At 40.6% G+C, this 27,631-nt stretch overlaps 2 protein-coding genes across 5 annotated transcripts; one reads left to right on the top strand and one right to left on the bottom strand.

The window, feature by feature from the left end:
* Positions 1–756: 756 nt before the first annotated feature.
* Positions 757–7,749, top strand: LOC121341510 (L-lactate dehydrogenase A chain). Its single transcript, XM_041415046.1, has 8 exons — positions 757–894; positions 2,396–2,527; positions 3,270–3,387; positions 4,118–4,291; positions 5,111–5,284; positions 6,089–6,206; positions 6,626–6,749; positions 6,927–7,749. Exons 2-8 carry the CDS (start codon positions 2,405–2,407, stop codon positions 7,089–7,091), a joined length of 996 nt encoding a protein of 331 aa, XP_041270980.1. The 5' UTR covers positions 757–894; positions 2,396–2,404; the 3' UTR covers positions 7,092–7,749.
* Positions 7,750–8,187: 438 nt separating this feature from the next.
* TSG101 (tumor susceptibility 101) lies at positions 8,188–27,499 on the bottom strand. 4 transcript variants are annotated; one of them, XM_041415091.1, is made up of 10 exons: positions 27,347–27,499; positions 23,951–24,035; positions 21,483–21,548; positions 20,735–20,898; positions 19,301–19,427; positions 16,852–16,918; positions 15,154–15,248; positions 10,292–10,494; positions 9,114–9,353; positions 8,188–8,509 (listed from the first exon to the last, which is right to left on the bottom strand). In XM_041415091.1, exons 1-10 carry the CDS (start codon positions 27,386–27,388, stop codon positions 8,420–8,422), a joined length of 1,179 nt encoding a protein of 392 aa, XP_041271025.1. In that variant the 5' UTR covers positions 27,389–27,499; the 3' UTR covers positions 8,188–8,419. The 4 variants fall into 4 exon arrangements, with proteins under 4 accessions (XP_041271025.1, XP_041271026.1, XP_041271027.1 ...); XM_041415092.1 differs by having other exon boundaries at positions 15,154–15,245; XM_041415093.1 differs by having other exon boundaries at positions 16,852–16,903.
* Between the last annotated feature and the right edge of the window lie 132 nt (positions 27,500–27,631).

The following is a 27,631-nucleotide window of genomic DNA, read 5'->3' as shown; positions in this document are numbered from 1 at the left end:
GCTTTTTATTGGAAGAAGTAAGTGAGTGGGAGAAGGATTTGGCTTCACTAACCAACTGCAGGGTGACAGGAAACTGACAGCATGGTGTGACTGAAACTGACCAGTGTGAGTCCAGTCATGGAATTTCCACTAGCTTCAGGAAAACATTAGTCTTGTGTTTGAGGCATCGCTGTGGGACACTCCATGCAGCAGCCCCTTTCAGGAAAATAAGCATTTAAAAAGCATTTAAATTGAGAAAGTGCCACAGAACACACATCCCAATGGCCAGGGATCCGCTTGTACGACTGTGCAGGGCTCAAAAGATTTGGTTTATATAACCTAACACAACAAATGAGTGGGAATTGGATACGTAACTACAGGGAAAGGGGAGGTAAACAAAAACCCACAAACATCTATTGATTTAGATGGAAATTAGAAGCTGGTTTTCAGCCACCCGAGAAGAGGCCCCATCCGGAACTATCGCCATAAACCCCTGAGGAGGAGGCCGGGGCTGAGACCTCCCGGGCGGGAAACAAAGGCAGGAATGCCTTGAATTCCCACAAACCCTGCAGAGCCGGAGCGTCAGATTTCACTCATAGCGGCTAACAGCAGGGAGAGTGAGATCTCCCCGGACGAGGGCCCTCACACGAGCCCTGAGGCCACGCATAGCTGAGGGCACGCATAGCTCAGCTCCTCAGCCCCGCCCCAGCTCCCTGCGCTCGCCTCCCTCCGCCCTCCGCTCCATCTCCTTCCCGCCGCTCCTTCCCCCTCCTCCCTCTCCGTCTCTCCACCCCGACGTGTCGGCGGGCACGTCCCCACGGCCGCAGCCCGCCCGCCGCACGTCAGCCGCCCGGGCCCTATTTAAGGCCGCGGCCGCCACCTCCCCCGCCCGCCGTTACAGCCTGAGGACGCTCGGTAGGTGCGATCGCCGCGGCGGGCGGGATGGCTGCGGGAACCGGGGCTGCAGGAACAGGGGGATGCGAGAAGGGGGATTGCAGGCGGTGCTGGTCCCGCAGACCTCCGGGGGCACGCGGTGGAGCAGGCGGCGACAAATGGACAAAGTTCGCTCCTGCTCCGTTGAGTTCCCCCCGGCCGTGGTGGAATCTGCGCAGCCCTGGGGTCGAGTCCAGCCGGCGTGATTTCCACTCACAACCTCCCCATCGTCCCCTCTCTCCATGCCCTTGAGCCTCCGTGGATTAACTTCCTTCCCGTAATCGGTGCGTGCGGCCCCAGGGAGTGATCCTGCAAAGAGACTTGAGGATGGGCTTAGGGCTGCGTTTCAAATGCAGCATCGGTGGACCACCTACCACTCCCCTAACTTGTTTCTTTGAGGGGTATGGCACTCTTAAAAGGAAAAAAAAAAATTAAGTGTAACAGACGTGCTTGAGTGGGTGGCTCTGATCAGCCTTGAAGTGCTTATAGCGCAGCGGGAGGACTTGGCACGTGGAGAGTGCAGTGCATGGCCACGCTTCAGGAGGCTTCTGCACAGCAAGACTGACGTAGCTTGGTTGATTTTTCCTAAATATGGGCCTTGCTGGCTTCCTGGCCCTCCCCTCAGCCCCAAAATTTGCAGTCCTTACCTGCTGCTCTGCTTGGCTTCTCATGCTCTGAACGAGTCGCTGCCTGTTCAGAGTCGTGAGGTGTCTGTACTTGCATCCGTCTGTGCAGCTGCTCCTGCCCTGGGCTCTTCAGGCTGCTCCCAGTGCAGCACCATTTCCTGGGAAAGCGTGGTGGTGGTGGCTTCCACGAGGAGATGGCGATGAATACACAGTCCTTTGTCATCGTTTTGCCATTTCGGCACTCCCTTGGCTCTCAGAACCCAACTAACCAGGATGCTCTGCAGCTAAAATGTCAGGGTGGGAGAGGCTGTAACACCAGAGTCCAGCCATCTTAATTCAAAACTCTGCAGTTTCACGTTAAAACAAATTCATGAAGTTGACGTGGAGGCTCATGCTGTGCTAAAAAAGGGTTTAGCCTAAGTGTTGCACAGCTTGAGCTCTGGAAAGGCTTCAGGGCACAGAATACCAGTTTTTCAGGGTGAGAGAACAGAGCCTGCCAGACTGTGCTGTGCTTAGAAGTACTAAAATGGCTTCCTGTACCCAAGTGTAATATGGATGGTCATTTAGAACATTCTGCTGCTGCTGCTGGAGTGCCACCAGCTATGTAATAAAATCAATGGCTCTCAGGCTGTATTTGAAGCAAACCTGGGGTGAGCTTGAACAGAGGATTGTCATCAGTAATTCAGTTTTGCAATCATTTTTTGGCATACAGACAGTATTGCCAGACATTTTATTCATGTGTTTTGTATCCATTTTCTTATCATCCTGGAATAAACTCTGTCTTGCTGGATACAATTATTCTGGTGTCAGTAAAAGCTCCAAAGCTTGGAGAAATGATCTGTTTTCTTCCCTTTCAGCACTGCACCATGTCTCTCAAGGATCAGCTCATCCACACTGTCCACAAACAGGAGAGCCATGCCGAAAATAAGATCAGCGTGGTTGGCGTGGGTGCAGTGGGAATGGCCTGTGCCATCAGCATCCTCATGAAGGTGAGTGTCAGGCTTGGGAGGAAGCAGCAGAAGAGACCTAAAAGAGGGGCAAAAAAAATTAGTCACCCTTATTAGATGAACTTTTGGTTATACAATCCTTTTTGGGGCCTGACATGAAGCAACAGTCTTCAAGCTATTGACAGAGAACAAATAGCTGCAGTTCTTGTAAATGAAGTTTGCCTCAAGATCAGGCAGAATGTCCTTTATGTATCATTTTAAGAGCTGCATTTACCTTTATGGGACTTGCAGACTCCTTCTAAGTAGGAATTCTCTTAACACTTCACTTCTTCACAAAAAGATTGTGAACTGAGGATTTATTTTGTCTTGAGCAATCAAATGGAATAATTCTTTGCAGTATGATCTGGAAAAAATGGGTCCATGACACGCTGAATGACTTGTCTTCTGCCTTCAGTTATACTGAAAATGCTGTGGTTAACATCAGGCTTGCTTTTCTTGACTGTCATATAGGTTGCATATGAATCACTATTAAATTATTCTTTGTTATTGTCCTGCTTAATTGTACTACTGTTTTATGCAGAATGTGGTTATGAAAAGTATAAAGAGAACTCAGTGAAGTGGATATCTCAGGGGACTAATTGAAGGACTTTGGGAAGACCTGAAGTGTTAGAGATGAGCAAAATTGTTTAAGTAGCTTTTGAAATAATTGCAACTTCCCAGTTTGAAAACTGGGGTCTTTGCTGAAAGAGGCAGCAAACTCACCATTGCTCTTGGTGTCTTGTAGGACTTGGCCGATGAACTCGCCCTTGTTGATGTCGTGGAGGACAAGCTCAGAGGAGAGATGCTGGACCTCCAGCATGGCAGCCTCTTCCTTAAAACTCCAAAGATTGTCTCTGGCAAAGGCAAGTAGCTGGCTCTCCTGTGCTCATTATTTCTAAATGGAGGTAGCCACTTCAGGTCTCACACTGGACAGCCAAGTCTAGCACTTAGCCTGTCACCCTAATTGTTGGAGGGGAACGCTCATGGATATAGTAATCAGCTGACATTTCAAAATATACCTTCTTCTGGCCAGTCCAGCTAGATATTTTCTTCCAGGCTTCACTACTCAGTACAGAAGGATGGATTTCTTAAGTACTTGTGCACCTTAGAGAACTTTATTTCACGGCCAATTAACCCCTGAACTCATTACTGCTTAATTCTGATAAGTTTTAGTGGCAGCCTTGAGTAGGGCAAAGGCTTAACCAGCTCATACCTTAATTGCAGCTCCTAAAGGTAGTAGGTTATGAGGGCAGAGCCTTTTTCCTCTTCTACACAGCACTTACCCTGAATGCTATCCCAGCAGCTATCCCTAGTCCCATTTGTGGCTGAGAAGCAAGGAGTATCATTGCCTGCAGCTGGTGTTACAATAGAAACATGCCTTAATGTTGTTACAATGTCGTGGCAAGAGCCACTTATCTTAAAATTAAATTCCATTTTCTAAAGAGGCAAAGTCTAGGATAACTAGGAATTACCAGGAAATTGCTACACCCTCCAACTTGAGAATTTGAGATCCCAGTACAGAAAGGAAGTGAGAACTCCTGTTCTGAACCATGTGTGGTAGAGGTCATGTTTGACACAGCCTTTTGTCTGCAGATTACAGTGTGACTGCACACTCCAAGCTGGTCATTGTCACTGCTGGTGCCCGGCAGCAAGAAGGAGAGAGCCGTCTTAACTTGGTCCAGCGCAACGTGAATATCTTCAAATTCATCATTCCCAACGTCGTTAAATACAGTCCTGACTGCAAGCTGCTTATTGTCTCAAACCCAGGTTTGTCTTGTGTTGCCATAAGAGGATTTGGCTTAGAGAATAGTCTTTCTTCAGTAACGTGGCATTAATGCACAGGCTTTTAGAACATACTTGTGCTGGGGAAGAGAAGGCTCCAGGGAGACCCTGGAGAACTTTCCAGTACCTAAAGGGGTCTAAAAGAGAGGTGGACTTTTTACAAGGGCACATTGTGATAGGACATAGAACAACTGCTTTAAATGAAAGAAGTAGATCAAGGTTAGTTATAAGGAAGAAATTATTTTAAAGGTGGTGAGACACTGCAGCAGGTGGCCCAGGGAAGTTCTGGATGCCCCATTCCTGGAAATGGTCATGGCCATGTTGGATGGAGCTTTGAGCAACCTGGTCTAGTGGAAGGTGTCTGCCCATAGCAGCGGGTTGGAATGAAATGATCCTTAAGGTTCCTTTCAACCCAAACCATTCTATGGTATCTGTATAGCAAAAAATGTCATCTTACCTATCTGTAGAGCAAAAAATGTCATCTTCCCTTTCCAGGCTCTGCAGTTTGGTCTTCTGAGAAATACTCTTGGGTTTTCAGACTGAGTGATCTTGAGCACACTAGGGTCACTGATTATTGCATGCATAGCATAAAGGCAAAGCTGAGAGACTGTTCAAAATAGTCATTATGTTCTATAAAACAGTCATTATGTTAGCCCACTGCAGTGTCTGGCCATGGGCACTGCTTTATGCTCTGTTCCATGCAACTAGCACGCAGGTAAAATGCTTACAGATAAATGCAAGGTACCATTTTCATTATCAGTCTGCTTATGAGTGTCATTTGTTACGCCCCTGTTCTCCTCACAGTGGATATTTTGACCTATGTGGCCTGGAAGATCAGTGGCTTCCCCAAAAACCGTGTTATTGGGAGCGGCTGCAATCTGGACTCCGCCCGTTTCCGGCACCTCATGGGAGAAAGGCTGGGCATCCACCCGCTGAGCTGCCACGGATGGATCGTGGGAGAGCACGGAGACTCCAGTGGTAAGGGAGAAATCAGGCTGGCTGTTACACAGCACTCCCCGATGCTTTGTCTGCCAGGCACCCCTAGAAAAGCTACAGCAAAACATTACGGCAAAACCTTTGCACCGCAGCCCTTTAAAAATGCAAGTTCTGATTTAAGTAATTTGCTGCACAGAGTAACCCTAGATGATCTATATTTGACCTGAATGACTGTGCTTGGAAAAGGTCATTACTGTAACCTGAGCTGGCTAAACATTTCTAGGCTAGATTGTTCACGTAACTCCCAAAAAAACCCAAAGTGAAGCAGCAGGAGGATAAAGTTCTTGCAAGGGCCTCTCAAAGATCTGCACTAGACCTACTGGCAGCCACTCAGCTGCCATTCCTGGCATCTCTCAATCACTGTATATAGGAATTGCAGAGGCAAGTCTGGAGGACAGGAGAAAGCACTTTTTCCTTATTTAACCTGTACTTTTCCAACCAGCACCAGAGCAGTGCTGTCTGCTTCCTGACACCCACCAGAATGCACCTGGAATAAATTCTTACTTGGGAAAACTTTGCAAAATTACTGTCATTTTAGTTCATGTTGCCCAGGTATTTCACATTAACAAAGGTGTATTCAAACCTTTTGACACCATGTATAAATGTCGATGTGCTCCTAGGTTCTCAGGCTGCAATTTAGGCTGGCCTTATAGGTCATACCATATTTAAGATCATAAGTAAATCGTAAGTGATGTGTTGCAGATTAATCCAGTTAGATCTCATGTTAACTGTTATTTGGAGAAGGACAGATAATTGTGAGATAATTAACCTGTGTGCAACTCTCAGTGCCTGTCTGGAGTGGAGTGAATGTTGCTGGCGTCTCTCTGAAGGCTCTTCATCCAGACTTGGGAACTGACGCAGACAAGGAACACTGGAAGGACGTCCATAAGCAGGTTGTGGACAGGTAAATACTGGCTTGGCTTTTTTATCAATTTCAACACAAGAACAAATCATGAAGAGCTGAAAAATCTCTGTTCTGCAGTACCCAGATCTAGAGTACCTCAGTAGCCCCAAATGTTAGGATGCAAACATAATGGAACACGAAAAAATATTTTAACGAGTAATGTAGTTAAGTTTTCATGATTAGTAAACTTAAAATTAGGGAAGAGCTTAAACTTCTAGGCTTCCAGTGTAATTGTAGGGGGATAGTGTAAAATGCAAATAGAATTATTCACTGCTGAATTCATTTTGGTCCTGCCAGAAAATCAGTCAAGCTTCTGATGCCTCCAGATTGATCCAGAGACCTCCAAAAGCCTTTCTGACAAACTCAAAGCAGTTCAGTTGATGGCACTTGTTCTTTAATGAGTGTCTGTGTCTCTGCAGTGCCTATGAGGTGATCAAACTGAAGGGGTACACGTCCTGGGCTATTGGCCTTTCTGTGGGAGACCTAGCTGAAAGTATTATGAAGAATTTGAGAAGAGTGCACCCCATCTCTACCATTGTTAAGGTGAGCAGCCCCTTTTCCCTAATGTTTGTCCTACTGAGAATTAAGTATGTCTGGAATTCTGAAAAACAGCAATTGCTTTTTAGTTTAATTTCAATTAAATTTGGTTTCCTGATAGGATAGTCTATGAAATATACAGATACATAAATTCCAGCCTAACAATCCTTCTGTACCTTTCAGGGCTTGCATGGAATAAAAGAAGACGTCTTCCTAAGTGTTCCTTGTGTACTGGGCAGTAATGGCATCACTGATGTAGTAAAGATGATCCTAAAACCTGAGGAAGAGGACAAATTAAGGAAGAGTGCAGACACACTGTGGGCAATCCAGAAGGAACTACAGTTTTAAACCTGCCCAAGCAGTTTTTGGGTCTTAGCAGTTTAACGGGTTTAGTGGTTTGTCTTACGTTGCACTCTCCAACTAAGTCAAATCTTTCAATGTATTATCTCAACTAGGACACACAAAAAGCTCAAATCTGAACAATGGAGTTTCCTGAAGATAGCATTAGGAAACTAATCTAGGGTTTTCCCTGTTCACAGACATCCCTGTTCTTAGCCAGAGCTAGATTACCTAGTCAGTCTTGTTCAGTGAAGTGGTATGACAAATCCAGCATTCAAAGCAGCACTGCCTAAAAAACCCTTTGCCTTTTCCTCATCTTGTTTCATGTTGGTTCAAGGAATAAGGAGTAATTGCTACACAATATGAAACCAAAGACATTTCTTGAAGTTAAAGGATTGTCAAGCCAATTGACCAACCTTCTCTGCCAGCTCAATCGCTTAAATATTTCACTGTTGATAGGTCCAAGTGTATTTTCCTAACACTGCTTTGGAATTTTTGTGGGTATTTTTTTTCTTAGAGAACCTTATTTTTGTGTACTGTATCAGTCTAGTTGTAAGTTCTGTCTCCAGAGCATGTTTAAAAAAATGTTAAGGTTTCTATGTGCAACAAGACAGTGACTGTCCAACTGTAGTACCAACTACAACACCAAATAAACCACAAACTGTTATTTCTGTCTCCTTGTTTTTCTTCATAGGGCTTTGTCACTACTTCCTACTTCCACCCACCTAAATGAATTCTATTCTTCAAGTCACACTAACTCAAACATCACCTGTGTAATCATGTTATGTGTACAGCTGTGCTGGAGGCTTCAGGCAGTTCTATATTTATGCAAGTCTCACCCAGGTTTTTAAAATGAACTTGAACCTCTTCAGAGCCAGCAGGAACATGAAAAGCCTTAAGGCAAAGGCTCAGCCTTAAGCTATGCTGGTTATGGTGCTGAGACCAAGAACCTTCCGAGTTTTCAGTTTTCACTGGTCATAATAAATATGATTTCCTCCAGTGTGGCACAACATCTTCCAAATCTCACAAGTAAAGCGAAAGCATGGTTAAGCTGACACTGCATACTTGAAAAGAAGGCATGTCATACACAGTTCTGTAGAGGAAGAAAATATGCAACGAGTTTTATTCAGCGTTAAGTCCACCAGCACAAAGATTACAGGAGATAGAAAGTGCATTAATAAAAGCTAGTTTTTACCAAAAAGAAAATATATTATTGATTCAAAATATCTTACACTTGGATGATGTAATAACTTACTCTGGGCACCTACTGATTAAGAGAAAGATCAAGAGAATGGCTGCTTCACAAGGAAACCTAATTTCCCAACTAGTCTGGGAATTCAGTAGAGATCACTGAGTCCAGCAGTCTTCCTTGCTTTCTGCATCAATGCCCTCAGCTGGAACTGCTTGCGAGACAGGAGACGTACATGCTGCAGAAACAAAAACAACAGCTGGCTATCATAAAGGTCTGGTAAAAACTGAATAATGCCATACAAATGTACTCTGTGACCCAAATGGGATGTCAGTTTTTTGGAAACACTAAATTCATTATTCTACTAAATGGCATTTTCTTGGCTTAAAATGACTGGCAGGTGCCTACCAAATGCAATCACTACAGTCTATTTGTTTCTATTTTTAATTATTAACTAAGTCATTGATTTATAATATTAATAATTAATAATTAACTCCACACATATTCTTATCAAAGTAGTAATATAAACTCCATAAGGTGAAATCTGACTAATGCATTTCCCATGGGGCAGAGAATGGTTCTTCTAACGGCAGATAAACACAACTAGCAAGGGCTCCACAAGAAGAAAACAACATGACTTTGACTTTGTATCTATAATGCTTTCAAAACTGGTCTTTAAATTCTGAAATCACTTTCTAAAACTTATGCTTGAATGTATAAATATTCCTGTTTCTACAGGATCCTCTTCTGTGAAGAGATCATGAACATGAGTAAGCCAAACCAAAGAGTCCAAAGTAAACACATTTAAAATGCACATCTTAAAAATATCCCAAGAAACCTACCTTTAAAAAGACATCTAAATCTATCACTCCACGTCTCAGTGCTTCCCCAAGGTAGAAGATGGTGTCTTCAATTGCATTTTCCTCTGCATATAAGTTCAGGATCTGCTTGTAAAGCGGTGCTGTAGGAATTATAACTTCATCTATGTCATTATTTTCTGACTGACTTTCCATTTTCTCTAAGGCAGAACTGAGCTCCTCATCCTTCTTTTTGAGAAGTTCAATGTTCTTGTCAACTTCAGCCTAAAAACAATTAAGATGTTTGTTTATCTTCTTGTGATACAATTGCCTAGATGAAAGATTTTTAGACATACCAGTTCATTCTGTACTTCTCTGCTTATCTTTACTATGATTTTTACAGAAGAAAGAGCTATCAATCTGTAGATTTCAGATTCTTTTAAAGAAGCAACATCTGCTTTATATAATCCATTACCCATTTATAACTGTAGAGAAGGCATGCCAACACTCCAAATATTTCTGAGTTGCCACATTAGGAAAAATAACCATTTAAACTAGCTAAAGACAGCAAAAGGAAAGCCAAAGTAATTATTTTCTTCACAATGCAGTATTCCCCAGTTCTCAAGTCCAATTAATAACTTCTAATAATTTTTTAAACCACATCTGAACACTGAGCTTGTTTCAGAAACTGTTCATCAATCCCAAAATCTTACTCCTGAGCAGCAGTGCAAGAAGCAGATGGACTAAGCAGAAGATGCCTTAATGAAAAACTGCAGGAATTTCTGAGCATACTGTGAGTAGGAGAGACTACTGGGAAAGGAGAAGTTATACAAGGAGGCTGTGACCAAAACCAGTGTTTTCTACACTAAGACACTGAAATGTTCTCCAGTACTGCTATTGCACAATATTATCAAGAAACAGATGCAAATATGAAATAATCTCACACCACTAACATCTTTCACAGGAAGAACGGGGGAATATAACACTGTTCCTCTACTACTGAGCAATGACATCTGTAAGACACATGCAGGACACTGCATCTCATGGTCACTGCTATTTCTGACTTGCTTCAGTCTGAGCACAAGCTCCCAGCTGCAAAAGAGAGAAAGCACAATGCGCCGGAAGATTTGTTATTTCTATCATGCTTAATGATTAATTCATTCCAAGCTTCTGTTCACTGCTAGGAATACTCAGGTGGGGAGCAGAGGCTCCTCTCAGCTTACCACTTCCTGATCCAGGCGAGTCACCATCTCTTCCAGCTTCTGGTGCCCCTTCTTCAGGTCCTCCTCTGTGCGTTTCAAGGCGTTGAGCTCGGCCTGTGCGCGATCCATCTCCTCCTTCATCCGCCACCTCAGCTTGTCACTGACGGCCGAGATGAGGGAAGCGCGGATGGTGTCCTCGCTGATGGTGCCATCTCTGCTGGGTCCTGCAGAGGCACGTTTCACAAGCTTCAGATTAATGCTGGGCTGCACTACAAAGCCAGCTGGAATAGCAAGTGGCCAAGCTGCTCTATGTACTTCAGCAGTGTGAGACACTAAAATAAGCCGCTCTCCATAATAATTTCCAGAAGCAGCAAAGAGACCACAGTGAGATGACATACACTAGGATGGACACAAGTAAATTTAAGAGTATGCATCCATTCATCCACGTCACTATTCCCATAGCCACACTCCTTTTTTACTTTAAAAATGAGGTGGCCATTTCCTCTGAAGTCCATAAATATTAGTAGTCCAAGAACAAGAGTTACGGGCAGGATGTATTCAACCACAATTAATGTAAAAGTTGGCTTGAGACAATGCATTTATCTAGAAAACAACATGACTTGGGGTTTGTTGGTTTGGGGTTTTTTTGTTTGGGTTTTTTTTTTTTTTTTTTTTTTAAATTGCCTAGCCTGGTAAGGAAAGTTTTAAACTAGGAAAGACAAAAGGAGAGTTCTAGACACCACCCATGCAGCTCGAGTGGGGACACTCCCCAGAAGGGCATGCAGCCCAGGTTCTCATGGGGAACCACCCTGACACCTGCTGGAGGGACAACACAGCCAGGAACACACAATCCAGGAGACTCCTGGAAAGCACTGACAATAACTTTCTGATACAGATGCAGCCAATGAGGAAGGATGTGCTGCTGCACCTTGTAGAACTAACAAGGAATGTCTGGTTGGAGATGTGAAGGTTGAGGCAGCCTTGGCTACAGTGCCCATGAGATCGTGGAGTTCTGCATCCCACAAGTAGAAAGCAGGGCAATGAATAAGATTGCAACCCTGGGCTTCATGAGAGCTAACTCTGGCCTCTTCACAGACCTTCTTGGAAGAATTCCATGGGAATTTACCACAGAGGGAAGAGGGGTCCAAGAGAGCAGGTGAATATTCAAGGATCACTTCCTCCAGGCTCAAGAACAGTACATCCCTACGGGCAAGTGAGCAGAAGGGGCAGGAGACCTGAATAAGCTTTTGAAAATCAGCCTTTCAAGGATAATTTAAAGAGTCTGTCACCAACACACTTTTAAATAGAAAGGCAAGTACTTTGTGTCTGTCACAAGAAGTGCACTATTTCTCCAGATCACGAAACTCAGAGGGCTCTAGCAAATGTGAAGTGGCTACTGGTGATATTTATCACAAACCACTTCAATTATTCTGCGGGAATAACCAGAGGGTCAGTTTCCCCAGGCTTGTGCCTCACACCTTCTAGATCAGTGAAATTTCAACAACACTGGATTGTAACAACACACCAAGAATTACATCGGCTTTTGTGCCTAAACTTTACAACTCAGATGAATGAAAAGCAGAGGGATTTGAAGCTCTATAATTGCAAAGAAAATAAGCAAGAAGAATTTTTACCAGAGTATCTTTTTATCCAGAGACACAGCTATCAAAACCCTGAAGCTGTTACAGCATTATGCACATCACATTTTCCAGTGCCCTAGATTTCAAAAAACAACAAAATGAAAAAAATACTCATTGCTGCTCACATGATTCTTGTATAATAGAATACTTTTTTTTTTCTTCTGCTATCAAAATAAAACTGCATAGAATTGTATCTCTTCCCTATTTTTTTACTCTGTTCCTGTCCACAAAACCTACACCAAGCCACATGGGTGGAAAAAATAAAGCTATGCAAATGCATGACAGGAACTACAGGAAAGAAGCACAACATGCTTACTAATCCACCAAAGCCTTCCAAAATACAGAAAACAAATTTTGATCATTACTAATGTGAGCACTTTGCATACATATAAGTTGCACCGGAATATATGTACTTTTTTATAAAATAAGCAAATTACAAAAAAAAAAAATAAAAAGAGAGATTGAATTATTAAACAACTGGTGCAAAGACAGCCTTGAGAAAATATGCATGTCCCAAAGTTTTATCTGATTTACAGTTCCGGCTTCAAAAAATTCACCCTACTGCCAGTCAACAAGATAATTTGCAAAATCTGATTAACTTTTAGAGCCAGCAACAGAAGTTGTCAAATAGCACCATATAATACACAAACCCAGGAATACATCATTGCTGCTTCTTATGAAAAGGACACAAGAACAAGAGCACTTTCTACACTGAGAAGTAAATCTCAAACCAAGTCAGTCAAACTAGCTAGGATAGAGTTTATTCTCTGTATAGGACTTCCTGATTAAGGCACACAATTGCTCCCAATCAAAAAGGTCTGATTTCCCTTCAAAAAACAGCATTAGCATGATTTTAGTTACTGTTTACTTTACATAATGAATTATACTCTAACACAAAGTCAGAATCAGCCAGAACCAGTAAAACTTACATTTACTTTCTTTTCCCCTGACATCCCTCACTCTGGGAGTTTTTATGCAAGGCTCACTTTAACAGTAAAGTAGGACAGAGGAAAAACAATATAAAATCACAATACATCTAACAAAATGAAAGTTCACACAGAAATGCCACCAGATATGGAAGAGGTCTTTGAACATAAAAAGCATAATTTTAATACAGCTCAATCAATGTATCTTCTTACAGAGCATGTACCCATAGCATCTTCTGTCACTTCCATAATTAGCCCAGCTTGGAGAAGATTTCATGGCACATGGTCATTCAGTCAACAGAACTCTGAAACCTTTAACCTTTACTAGGCAGAGTCTAGTTTCAGAAGTGACCTTACAGAATCATCAAACCAGTAACTGCATCAGAAAAGTAATTAATGGCAGATGACTGAACAGAAAGAAAAAGCCTAAGGGACTATTTGAAAAACCAGTGATTGTGAAAAACTTGAGCTACTTTGCATGAACATTTTCATTCAATTCAAACTAGGTTTGAACTATGTCCACTATAGCAAACACCACCACCCACACAAAACTCTGAAGTTCTAACAACTGATGTGCTCCTAAATAAACTACCACAATAAACCACAGCCAAACAAACAAACTGTACAGAAAAGAAACATTTTCAGTTCAAAAGACAAAACAATACTGGACTGTAAAAAAACACCCAACAAAACAAACACAACAAACTTCATATTTTAAGTGTAGTGGATGATCAAAGAGATGTGTTTGCATTTCATCTGGCACAAGAGATAATCATGTAAACCAGGTATAGGGCTTTTACCTAGCTGCAGCAAACCAGTCAGTGTAATGTTAAATTGTCACTATGAAACCTGCCACTACACCATGGTATCACAGATGATCTAACTCAGGACTGGAAGAGTCTTCCATGTTTGCCAGATACTGCACCTCTATTCATCTTCAGTGGGGTTAAAAAGGAGGAAAAAAACTAAATAGAATATATTTCTATTTTAAGTTCACACTCTGCTACATAAAGGCAAAACTGGATTTGTTTGAGAAAGACACTCCAGAAAGCCAAGTTTGCCTAGAAAGGTTATCAGCTCCCTACACAAGAGCCAGTGGAGACCATTACTTCTCCAGGACACAATTCTCCACAACACCAAGCACTGTCTGAGGTACTTGAGTGGGACAGCAGCTTCCTTGCACTGTGCACGGCAGACTCACATCACCTCCGAGTGGAGGGGACCACTGAAGCCACCAGGAGCTTTCAGAAAATACTTTCTTAATTGAAAAGGCTGAAAGAACTTGAACACAAAGGACAGCATCAGGCACAAGAAAAATACAACATACAACTTACTGCTGCTTTCAAATTCTGTAGCAACAGAACTCCTCAGATATTTTAGTAAGAGTAAAGTAGAAGCATCTCTCTTCCCTTGCCTTGTCCCCATGTATGTGAAGAAAAATCACAAAATACACACAGTTCTGGAAAGAAAAGACATTCTATGACTCTAAGCCAGGCCATTCCATAAATAACTGAGTTCACACATTAGATGAAGAACCTACGGATGCATTTCTAACTTACGGGGCTCAAGAGTCTACAATGGATTGCTAATGAACAAGGTCACAACAGAATCTACACCCTCACCATATAACTGTGCCAAAAGGAATATCAGCCAGCTGAGGTAAAGAAAGGTACTGCACCAGCTCCCCACTTAACTAGGTGACAGCTATCACTGGTTCCCAGTCTTCTACACACACACTGAAAGCGAGGGGCAGGGTGGAAAGCAGGGGCCACAGAGCAGCAGACTGGGAAAAGACACAGGTCAACACCCTAAATGCTGATGCTGAAGGGAACAAAGGAGGAAGTGACAAGTAGAGATCAGTAAGAAGCACCAGGGAAGAGGCCAGAGAAGAAACTCACTAAAAATGAAGCTCATTCCAAACTGCTACTTTAGAAAGTTACTATTTTGGGAGGAAAGAAAGTATAAACAGAGTCCATTAGATGTTTAAATGATGACAAAGGTATTTTTCTAAACCAGAACAGAGCAATGCAGACAATCAAAAGTCACCTACAATTAAAGGGCAAGGAAAATCCCATGTAGTTACATGCAGTGCTCTTTAAAATATTCACAAAACACACACAATGCATTGCATAAACCCAGAAATTCACTGAATTCCTGAATAAAATGTACTTTTCTTCCTTTGAATAAATTTTAATTAAAGATCAATGCTCTGGAAGTTCAGAGTAAGAGCATTATGTTCTTTTTTCCATTTTATTTCTTTACATATCAGCTATAGAGTGAAGCTTTGCTTCAGAGAAACCCTTTCCAAGGTACTCACCAACAGTGGTGACAGGAGGCTGAGAAGGGTAGTACTGCACACCAGTGGTTGCTGGAAAGGGAACACCACCTGGGTAAGGATAGTTTGGGAAGCTGCTTTGACAAAGAAAAATATGCTAATGTTATGCAACTATTAGTAAAATATCATCCACCTAGAGTATCTTTATTGCCACCATGTTAAACATTCATTTACATAATAAAAATGTTAAAATTGCAGGCATTTTTCCTGTTCACATTAACATCTTTCACAACTGGTATTTCTGGTATTAAGGTACCATGTTATCTGAAACCCTATCTAGTTATTGCCTGGTCAACATTTGAATAACAAATTCTCCTGAACCTCTTTGTTTTGCTATATGACCAGGTATAAAAAAAATAAAATTATCCTAGCTACAAACTCCCAAACAACAATTTCAAATTAATAATTTTTACTATGAGAACAGTTAAAAAGATGACTGATTAACTGCTTTATGTAAACCTAAAAATGTGATGCAAAATATGGTTGCAAGGTGAAACCTACTCCCCCAGAAATTCTCAGTCCTGCTCTGATGGATAAAGAAAGCAGAAGTAATCATTTGCTCACTGAAGCAATTATGAGCTGACATGTGACAGACTACAACACCTTTCTAAAATACATTTGCTGCCAACTAAAACAAGGACACAAATTAGTCAGTACTAGACTGAGAAACACCTGCATGCAGCAGAGTATTAACTACAGTAATAATTAAACAAAGTGGCCCCAAACCCCCTGCAAAATATAAAATAAGCATGTTTTGTCTCTCTTCAGCTAACTGCAAATTTAATAGATCTTAAAACCTTCCTATTAATTAATAAATGATATATTTTAAAAACAGTTCTTCTATTACTTCTGTACAAACATTAAGAGTACTTTAAACAAACATATTTACGAGGAAAAAACATGCTGAAAGAACTTTTAAAAATCCTAACTTTTCTCCTCTTAAAACATAACACTTCCCCATTCCCAATCCTCAGAGGTTTTTATATTCTAAATATTTTATATTTTTAAAATAAAAATGCTCCATATTACACCAAAATTTCATATGCTCCTAACACAAAACCAGGACATAAGAATATTAATAAAAAAGCCCAATTAGTTATGATGTAAAAAATACAAATACACACTAGGAGGCAGAAGTCAACATCTCACTATCTACTAACACAGATCTGCAAGTCTTCTGGAAATGCTTTATTCCTAACTATTATATAGAAAAATCGTGGTTAATATTAATAAAAAGCTTTTGAAGCAACTTTGTGTTCTTCAAATTCCCTTAGATTACATTAAATCCACATTTACACTGGAGTCAAGGCTTGTATTAATCCAGCAAAGTTTTGTTCAATTTTTGAGATGCCAATAAAATCTTGACTTTTAGGGGTATATTTCTATGTCATGTAAAATATAAATATATAAAAATATATGAGTGAAGCAAGATAACAGCTGGTAGTTAGGTAATTTCAAAATCTATTTATCACACCCATGTATGTTTTATTTGAAGCAACTAAGCAAGCTAGACCTTCCTCCAATTTCGGCTACTGACAAGAATTCAGCCTTCACTTTTAACAAACCATGCTAACATGAATAATTATACAACAAATACACCACAGGAAAATACAATTATTATTAGACACTATTCAGTGAAATTCTCTATCAGGAAAATAGATAGTTTAAAGGGGCTCTTACCTTGGGTTTGGAGTGCTTGATGTTGGATAGGGAGATATTCCACCTGGAATTCCTGGCACATAGGAAGCTAAATAAATCAAGAAGTTTGTGTATTTTTACATTTCAGAAATTAAAACCCTCAATATAAAGAAGTTCTTCCTCATATATAAAAGCAACCCTTTTTTAATCAATTGTTATATTGATTTTTTTCTTAATCATTACTTTAAACTAATTACTGTATGGATTAAAATAGGTATTGATTTAAAAATGCACAACAAATAGGTGTACTAAGGAAAAAGAAGAAAAAAAAAAACAAAAACATCTGCAGCTAGGGTACTCAGGAAAAAAACCCCAAAACATGGTATGAAAGATGACCCACCTGAAGAGCTGTCTCCATTTTTTATGCAATAGCTGAAAAAATAATTTAATTTTTCTAGCCAATGATGTCCACTCACTAAATAATGAGTGTGTAATTTAAGTACCTTCAGAGTAGTTGATTAGCTGTTTAATGATCCAATCATGTCCTTATTTAGTAATTTCTGCTATTTAGAAGTTGTATTTAAAATTTTTAAAATAGTTTAAAAATAAAAATGTCTAAATAGTCTTAGCAAGTTTAAGATTTTTCTTGAAAAGCTGACAAAATTATGTTTTGGACATACTTTTCCCACATTTCTAGCAATTTTAGGAATACTTAATCAAGTAACTTTTTTTTTTTTAGAACTATTAAGAATGAAGCTATTTACACTCTTCAATGCTTTCAAATGATTAAAATTTTTGTCAAAGGACTTTAATTCTTCTTAAACAATGTACAGATGTATCAATGTACAATGTACCAATGTAAACAACAACGTGAAGAAACCCAAACCCTAAATGGCTGTAAAATAAGGAAAGTCTGATTACACGAGTAAAACTAAGTAGCTATTAATAATTTCTAAACCCTGAAACATTTTAAAACCCTAGAATTACTTCAGCTCTGAACTAATTCATACTACATCAGTTCAATTCAATTGGAAATAGTAATTCAAAGCACTTCAGCTTTGAGTGACTACAACAGCAATCAAATGTGGGCCACTGCAGGTTTGTCCTTAAGGCACAAGTCACAGCCCCTGCAAAACTAGACTTATACTGACCCCCACTGTTCCTGGAAAATCAGGACAATCCAGTCCTCTGGTGCTCTCACAAGCAGGGTAGCACAGACAAGCTGAAAAGCCCCAAACACCTGCCTTTAGTCAATTATTCCTAATGGTCCCTTTTATGTTTGCTACCCATTTTCTCACAGGTTCAGAGCCTAACACCCTGCTAAAAACGGGTTCTGCTGGAAATGGCAATGAACAGCACTCCACCTTTTCAAATGTAACACTGTGATCAAGTGAAAGCCACATTTCAATAGAAAATGGACACAGCCTTAAAAATCTGGCAAAAATAAATAACCCCAAATACAGCTACTGTACCATTAAATTAATGTTATGAATTTACTGTTATGACCTTACTAAATAAACAATCCCCGAATGGACACAGCCTTAAAAATCTGGCAAAAATAAATAACCCCAATACAGCTACTGTACCATTAAATTAAATGTTATGAATTTACTGTTATAACTGTTATAACTTTACTAAATAAACAATCCCCAGCTGAACTGCTCCCCCTTCCCCACTGTCCCAGCCTTTGACTCTAGGTCTATGCTATTGGTTTTTTGGCTTTTTCCCACCTAATACAGAGTCTCCTCCTAGGAGAATTTAGATTTTGTTTCCCACTTCTTTTTCTCCCACCTACCTATCCCCATCTTTAAAATAAGATGAATCCAGAAGTTTAAATAAATAAATAATTTTAAAAGTCTTGAGGATTTTTGCAAGAAAATAAGAATGGGTACGAAGTCAGAACACCAACTTAACAGAGAACAAAGAATAAAACAACCACAAGGCAGGGTTTTTTAATATTGAACCAGCAATCTGAAAAAAAAGAAAAACCAACCACACAAGCAGGACTGTGAGCATATGAAACAAGCTGTAGGCATGCTTGTGCTTATGAAATCAATGGTTGCAGGATACTTAAAAGATGGGCTTGTATTATTAGAATGACAAAAAACTGAGATACAAAGCTATTTGAATAATCACTTTGTAAGTCTATCTTGGAATGTTGACAGGACACTGGTTGTTTTGAGGGTGCTTGAGTGTGTTCTGGTTTTGTCTGGGTTTTGCTGTGTGTTAGAATACAAATTTGATTTTTCCCCTCTAAAACCCAAAGGCTCACAGGAATTCTTACGCTCACAGAACGTTTTTAGTTGGAAAAGACCGCTAAGATCACTGAGTCCAACAAGGTAAAGTGAAGTGCATTCACAGCCCAGGTGAATTCTTTAGTGAGCAATATAAAAAGTAAAATGCATTATTTGCGGGCAAACTGTGCAGGGCAACTTTCCCTTTGAAATGCTGACATGACTGTTTGCAGAAATCAGCAGTGATGAGCACTTACTGGTTGGTGGGCCTGTTGCCTGGTAAGGAGGGTAGCTGGAGGAAGCAGTAGGCCGAGAAAACACTGGAGGTTCCTCTCCAAACACAACAATCATGACCTGGATCAGCTCCAACAAGTCTGACTGGGGCTGGGAAGGAAAGTAAATCACAAGTTGTTCATTTTGCTAGCAGAGTTTAACTGACTGTAGCAACAATAGGATGCCATTCCATCAGCTCTCAAAAGCATTCCTTTTATTTGTGGGTTTAAATGTTCTTAAAATGTGTATCTCTCATGTGTATATGTATGTGCATAATTAACTTCCTTTCTGGATTCTTTTACACATACCAAACCCAGTCAGCCTGTACTCAAAACCATATAGCAAAACACACCCAGAGTAATACATGGTTCCATATCAACTGCAGGACAATAAATGACTGGGTATAAACATCCAATGATGAATTATAATAAAATTAAATCCACCCCCCAACACGAAAAATATACAGATCCTCAAGTTTTTAAGACATTTCAATTTTATACATCACAGCTTTTGCTCTGATTCAGAATGTCTCAACAGCAAAAAATATCCTAACCCACTAAGGAGTGGCACAAACCTCCTTTAAATACAGTTAAACCAGGCCTCTCTGTTTATAACTGCTTAATATAGGCATGATTTCATTCTGCCAAAATAAGTACAAGCATCATGAATGCAGCACCAGATTAAATACCCCAGTTCAGAGTTTACTTAGCTCTATAATCCACTTACTTATTTTTACCAACCTCTCAAAATGAAAGAATTCTGTATCAGCTGTAACTTAGATGATCCTCTTTCTTTGTGCAACACCTGACCTGGGCAGTCTTTTTCCACCATTACTATGCAAGCACTAAACTACCACCCAGCCTTAGAAAATGCATTCCTGGTAATCAATTTTTACAGAACCATGCATCTTGTATCATTTTTCTAATCTTGTCAACACAGTTTAGCTTCTTTACAAGTCCATGTTTTGGCCAGAACTGCTATGAGGCCTGTACTGCTCAATGCCTCTATTTACTGATAAAGCAAATATATCCATATATATAAGGCTCCAGGAATATAAGCATAAAGAAGCCCAAGAGCTTGTAAAAGTCCATTTTAGCCACAGAGATGTTTTAATTAAATTTATAATTTCCTTTCTGTAAATATTCTTATCTCACAAATCTTGCCAGGGGAGAGAACACCTTTTGCTGCACTGTTTATTCAGACAATTATAACTGAATATACAATTAGTTACATTAAATAACCAGAACACAAAATGCAACATCCTGAACTTTAAGACATTCCAAAAAACAAACAGTTCATTTCATTTTCAAAATGGTTTAAGATCTCTAAGAAAGACTATGGTTTTTATTAAAAATGATACAACTTTCTCAAGGAATGCACAATGAACAGTTTGAGAACTTCAAGTTCTCTATACTTACATATTTCCACTCATGCAGGTAGGGAAGGTATATCTTTCCATTTGCATCAACATGCTTCCCAGTTTTTATTGTCATAGAGCTAGTGGGTTTAACAAAACAAATTGGGGGGTTGAAAGGGTAGGTGTCCAGCAGCCACAAGCAAATTGGGATATTATATGTGTTACCTAGAAAAGATATTTTGAAAGATTTTACAAGTTATTTCAATTCTTCAACTGCCCTCCTGTATTCAGATTCATAAAAAACTTCTAAACCCAGTAAACTCAACTGTACAAAGTTAGAAGCTGGAGCCAAAATCTACTAATAACATTCAATGAATAGGTAACACTAGTGCCACAAACTCAACATATTTCTGAACAATTTAACTTTGATTTGCAATCATCACTCACCACTAATACACATTCTCATTTGTTTTATAATGCAACATTGTAAGTCTCAAATTATCATTAGCTGCAGCAATAAATGGTTTGCAATCCTCATTCGACTGACAAGCCTGAAAAAATGTGCCTTGCTGAAAGAAAAAAAAGATGTTACAAAGCCATATATGACTGAAGAAGCAATGCTTGGCATTCAAATGTTATCCTGCAGCAAAAATGAAAGCAATTTCTTTAAAATATCTTACTTTGGACAAGTAAAGGATTTCAAGAGAAGAGTGATCACTGAAGCAGTGAAGCTGGATCAGGACAAATCCAAATTTTTCATGCAATTTGGGAAAATAATGGGGATGATGATAATTATAACACATGCATACCTCTGTAAGGCACAGGAATGGTTCCACTGAGGCTCATCAACTCCCTGGATGAACCATCATTAAAAACTGAAAGAGAACAAAAAATATTTTTAAAACAAATGTATTGGTTACGTTAATCTCGGTTCAGGTTATTCCTCATCTATTTATTGGCATAAGCTTTCACAAGTAACACACATATAAACTCAGCCTGAAAGGTTGAACTCTTGCACATTTATGGATTAGCAGATGACTGTCCACAGTTATGAATAACACATTTCTGAGAAATGAATGACTAATCATTGTCAAACTACCTGCTCTACAAATAAAACTGTTTCCTCATTCAGTAACCAAGTGAAATGATGGAACCTTGCAAACTGCAAGTAGTGTAAATTGCTGCAAAGATAATCTGAACTCAAACTTGATTTAAAAAACCAACTGTCATCTGAGGTTTATAAAAGAATTCCTTATGCTTTCTTCAAAACAACAGCTTAGCAAGAATACTGAAAACTCCTTGTTCACAGACATTTATTACAAAATCAGTAAAGGTAATTTAACCACACAGTAACACTGAAGAGGAAGAAAAAGTGCTTGACTCTGACAAATATTAATCACAAACTGCACAAGAACTCTGACCTAAACTTATTGAGTTGTTGTATTCAGTTTCCTCATACTTCTAATCCAATACATTATTCTTGCTGAATGAATCAGCTTCTGTTGAGGAAGCTTTTATCTTCTTAATTCCTACTGAAAGCTTCTAGCCATTTGAATTCCATAATTCAAATGTAGGTTACTGTGCACAGTTATAGTGGTGCTGATGTTCTGCAAAGGCAGGTAGAACATGCTGGGATGTCAACGGGGGTATGTATTTCATTATTAATATGAACTGGAAAACTGTCTCATCAGCAAAGTAATTGCTGGATTATGCTCTTCTCTGACTTAGAGATGGGGCAACTGAGAGGCATTAAAAAAAACTTATTCCATTTTTAGTCTCATGTGAAGGGTGAGACAATACAGATGTTGTAATTTACACCATCACAATTAGAAGCTAACTATTTTCTAATTACAATACATTATAACAATTTCTCGGCCTATCAGCTTTTGCTACACCATGCTGTAAATATCTTAAAGCCAATCCTGTAAAATTACGCCTTGTGGGTGCTACTACAATGTATCTCTCACAGTTCTATTTCTCCAAAGTATCTAGTCTTATTTGCAAGGCCATCCTTTGAAACTAGTTTCTAGATGGAACTAGAAACTAAGTCAGCAGTTCTCATCTCAAAGTTTGCATACAGATGCATACTATGTGAGCCTTCTGTCAGGCTTTGAGAATTCTCTGCAAATCCATTTCCCACATTTCCCCTTCTCTCTTGATTGGAAAAAACTTTTTTGGTAGCTTTGTTCATTGTTTGTTGTGTACAGTGAAGTACACAAGAATTCTCTACAAATCCCTTTCTCACATGTAATCACTTTCTTGCAGCTGATGTCACTGCTACAAATAATATCAATTATCTGTAAGTGATTCTGTGCTTAGCCTCTTCCAGGCAGCTTAAAGAGCATTAGGGAACACAAATGGCTACAGCTCAAGGATATCCGGAATTGTGATCACCATCTTATGCAAACTTGTGCAGCTATTCCAGCCACAGTCCTTTTACTCCTGCTTTGTTTCTCCAGTCACTGCATGAATTTTTATTTCTGTGACAGCTGCTGGCTTGCAGCTACTCAAGTTAAAACTAATTCATCTTTTACCTGTCTGTGTCCCTTCTTAATATTTCTCAATCCAGATACACAGCTTAAAAAGCAAAAGCTGGTACAATTTTTGATGATGTATTAGTAATATAAATTAGATCACAAAGGATTCCCACATGTAACAGTTAAAAAAGGGTGACCATAAGCCTTTTCTAAGAAGGCTGACCTCAGCACCTACACTGGCTCACTGTATATGTGAAACCCTAGATATCATCTTCCTTTAACACACTTAAATTAACCTAGATACTTTAAATCAGCTAACAAACAGTGATTATTACTGATAATTTACATTACAAAACTCTCATGCCAATTTTATGTATACTTGACTGTTTTCTTCATACTCTTAAGGACTACCACAATGATTTTAAATGAAGCATTTCTTCATTGATTTACAGTTCTTCCTACACAGAATTTTAAAAATGTCTTTATATGGCAGCAAAGCTGAATTTGTAAGATAGCAGCAATCTCAGGACACCAACTGATGACATCAGTGAGTGATTAACCAAAAGTTAAGCTGTGAAAAACGTGACACTTCTTGGCACATTAGATAGTTATTTTCTAAAGTAACCTTACTATATTACTGAGTCTGTGCTTCTAAAGAAGTGTTGATGTAGAGACAAAAAAGAGAAACTCAAATTATGTTTTCTGGTGGTAATCTTCTTTTTTCCCCCCACAAAAAAATACCAAAGACATCTAACACATCAACAATTCACCAACAAAAATTTTCTCATGCACAGACTAACCATATGAATCCATGACAGGTTTGAGGTCCTTGTACTGAGTAATAACACTGGTTGTCTCCTGTATGGTTAGGTCTCTGTACTTATACTGAAAAACAAAAGAGAAAGAAATTACTTCAGAAGCTAGATTTTTTGTATAATTTAATTCCATTTTTTTATTTTACCTGACAACATTTATGAGAGTTCACATGTATACATGGACATTCTTCCCCACTCTCAGTCTGGAATAATAATATATTTGTTCATATTACTTAAATGACTACTGCCTATATAATTCATTGAATTTAACAAGATGTTAAGTCTTAACAAGGGTGTAAGCATCAATTGATTTGGCAAAGAGCTACTGCATTTTCTTTCATGTTCTACCACAACCAAGTGTATCTCAGAAATACGAGTGAACCTTCAAAAAAAATAAAAGTAATCTCCAAATGAATATGGTGATGTTTTGAACATTCCTGATGAACAGCTACCTAGGATATGAACCACACAGATCTATTTCATAGCACTTTGCAAAGCAACACCATATTTATCAATCATTGATTAGCATTTATGTGTATTTTGTCAGCCAGAAAGTAGGCACATCAAGGCATAATATTACCAGCAATAATACTGGTTTTACTACTTTCATCAGGAGCAGGGAGTAACAGCACAGATGCCCTGTCAACCACAGATACACCACTACAGAATTCACCAGTCTCAGAGCCACAACCCACAGGCAGCAAAGAGGCTCCTGGGCAACAGAGAGTTGGTTCATGACACATTGCAGCCCTTTAGCCTTGTTGTCATTTCTCCTGATAATTACTATTAAAAAGTCAGCAATGGTCCCTTGACATTTTTTTCATTCTAATACGATTTTACAAAATTGCAATCAGTTGTCTTAAGGAACACAGCCAGCAACCTTTCATTGAATCATGGCAGGAAGACAAAGGGCCCAGCACAATGAAATGTCTGACATCCAAAGCAAGCACATGTTAACAACATCTAAACAAATTAATTCAGACATTATCCAAGAGCAAACTGTGGTGCCACAGCTAAAGGTCACCTTGGCCCTGACAAACACTCGTGAGTTGTGAAGCTCAGAAATTAACTCTTCTTCCTGTCACCTCCAGAGACTGACAAGGATGCTCCTCCCGGGCATGACAAGTGGGATTTACTGAGCAGAGATGAACCCACATGCCACCTCAGCCTAGAGGAAGCACCAGCACCTCGGGTGATGCTGTGACTGCCCTTCCTCAAATGACCAAGGACAAAACAGCCACATGGGCTGTCTGCAAAGCGCTGGTCTGTGGGATGAAGGCAACCTCTCCAGCAGGGAATCCTGTGTACACAGGGAAGCACCAGCAGAGGTCAATCAGCCCCTGGACGCTGTTTTGGTGGGAGGGCTGCAGCAAAGCATCTCAGCCTCCTTTGTAAAATTGGTGCAGGACTGGGAGTTGCAGCAGGGCTTGAAAGAGAGACAACTTTGTTAATATTTGAATACGTTCCTCCCTCACTCCCCAGCACCTGGAGAAGCAGGAACAGGCACTGCCTGGACATGGAAGAATTTTCATGTACACCAGCCAGAGACTGGCAGCACATACCCACACCACTGCAGGTGTCACGACAGGACAAATGACAGCTGCTCACCAGCTACTTTTAAAAGGCAGAGCCTTCTCATAGGAACAAACCTTATGGTCCAGGATAGAGCCCGAACAAGACTGGCATAATCACTACTAAAAAGAGAACAGGATTCTGCTAACAGAAGCTCCACAAATGCACAAGGATCATAGAATGGTTTGGGTCAGAAGCAACCTCAAAGATCATCTTGTTCCCAAGCCAAGGCAGGGAACCTTCCACTGAGCCAGGCTGCTCAGAGCCCCATCCAGCCTGGCCGTGGACACTGCCAGGGATGGGGCACCCACAACTTCTCCAGGCAACCTGTGCCAGTGCCTCACCACCCCTACACTAAAGAGGTAAGCAGAGTCAGGCTTTACTTCCACTGTTGGCACAAGAATCTCAGGTTAGTTGAGCCAAGAACTGATAAAACAATGCCTGCCTGCTCAGCAGGCACTCTGTGAATCTGGTACATGATGGGGCTGATGAACCACAAATTTGGTTATCAGGCGTGCTTTCAAAAAGGCACAACCCCTGAACATTAAGCAAGCATTTTCATATCCCTATTAAAACACAGAAAGATAATATTCTTACAAACTGTTTTTACAGTGAGTGATGATTACTTAGTAGAGAGACAGTTGTATGATTCCAGCTACTGCCACAAGCAAAATGAAATGTTAATTTCAGCTGTTAATTTCTGTACTTAGACTGTTTCCCAATAAATGTCAAAACCTCTTCAGAAAATATAAGATTCTAGTGATTTCTACAAAGATAACTAAAACTGATTAATTTGAATTCTTAATTTCTAGACTCTTTTTTCCTCCTTCATTCTCAGATTGCAAATGCATTCCCCTCATTTTACATACCAGGAAACAGATCACAGAAAGATGAAGCTTTTCAAGATCTGACAGCAGGTAAATACCTGCAGTTAAATTAAGCTTAGGTTCCCCCAAACTAGGATCAAGCTTTTGTAACCTCACACTGAACTATTCAATATATGAAATATCACTAAACTTCCCTCTCTAGAACAGAAAGTGTAACTATTTTTGAAAAATAAATGGAATGAAATAGCATCTTCATTTTCCATCACATACAGAAAGCCAGACAGGAGTATAAATTCCCCCTTCGTGGGGGAACAAGGACAACCTTAAATTGTATTTCTTCTATGGCATTGCAGTAATTAACTTAGCAAAGACAGGTGTATACACATACACACATGATCTCATTTGCTGACACTGACTAGGTATTCCACACTCATTTTCAAGCTGATTAAAAAAACCTGCTTATGATTCCATGCAGGTGAATGTGCCTTTGGTTTTGATCAGATTCTCAACTATTGCACTTCAGTTCAAAACACCACACGTATGATTAAACGCTGCCAAAAAAAACCCCCAAAATCCCCCCAAGAAACGCGTAACTCCCCCTAAGCGGCAGCCTTAGGGGTTTTCATTCCCAGCCGCTGGACAAAGCCCAGTTTTCAGTGAGGAGCGGCACGCGTGGCTCTGCATGATTCAGTCGTTAATGATTCGCCTTCCATGAGACGTTCCCGTTTCCTTACACAGGGGCCATAACCAAGCCCACCGCAGCCCGGTCAGCGATGCTGAGCTCGCCTTCCCCCTCCTGTAAGCGGGGAGCACAAGGGCCGTGTGCCCCGCCGGTGCCTGGCACTGTCCCAGCCCAGCCCCGCAGCCGGGCACGACCATTTCAGGCTCGCTGCGCCGTTCCTCCCTTCCCGACACAACTCCCCGGAGCCTCCCGGCGCTGGGCCCCGCTGCCGCCCGCCCGCGGGCCGGGCCTTGCCCGTACCTTGGTGAGCATCTTCTTGAGCTGGCTCTCGGACACCGCCATGGCGGGCGCCCCTCGCTGCCGGTGTCGCCGCCCCGCTGGTCCCGGTGCCGCCGGCCCGGCCCTACATAAACACAGGAAGCGGCCGCGCGCCCGCTTCCGGCGGCGGCGCCGCTGCCGCGCGTCACGGGGCGGGCACCGAGCGGCGGGAGCGGAGCGGAGCGCCGCTTGTGTCATCGGCAAGGAATACCACACGCACCAAACATCAGGCTGATGCACAAAACGCGCCCGTAAGGGCTGGCAGCA

The sequence above is a fragment of the Onychostruthus taczanowskii genome, unplaced genomic scaffold (assembly GCF_017590055.1).
Source record: "Onychostruthus taczanowskii isolate IOZ18803 unplaced genomic scaffold, ASM1759005v1 scaffold49, whole genome shotgun sequence".
NCBI classification, from domain to species: domain Eukaryota; kingdom Metazoa; phylum Chordata; class Aves; order Passeriformes; family Passeridae; genus Onychostruthus; species Onychostruthus taczanowskii.
This window is presented reverse-complemented; position numbering and strand designations above follow the sequence as displayed.

Coding starts and splice junctions, on each gene's coding strand:
- LOC121341510 (XM_041415046.1), top strand. CDS start 2,405: ATGTCTCTCAAGGATCAGCTCATCCACACTGTCCACAAACAGGAGAGC. Junction 2,528..3,269: donor CCATCAGCATCCTCATGAAG/GTGAGTGTCAGG, acceptor GGTGTCTTGTAG/GACTTGGCCGATGAACTCGC. Junction 6,750..6,926: donor CCATCTCTACCATTGTTAAG/GTGAGCAGCCCC, acceptor TGTACCTTTCAG/GGCTTGCATGGAATAAAAGA.
- TSG101 (XM_041415091.1), bottom strand. CDS start 27,388: ATGGCGGTGTCCGAGAGCCAGCTCAAGAAGATGCTCACCAAG. Junction 16,919..19,300: donor GGCAACAGGCCCACCAACCA/GTAAGTGCTCAT, acceptor TGATTTATTTAG/CTTCCTATGTGCCAGGAATT. Junction 9,354..10,291: donor CTCGCCTGGATCAGGAAGTG/GTAAGCTGAGAG, acceptor AATTGTTTTTAG/GCTGAAGTTGACAAGAACAT.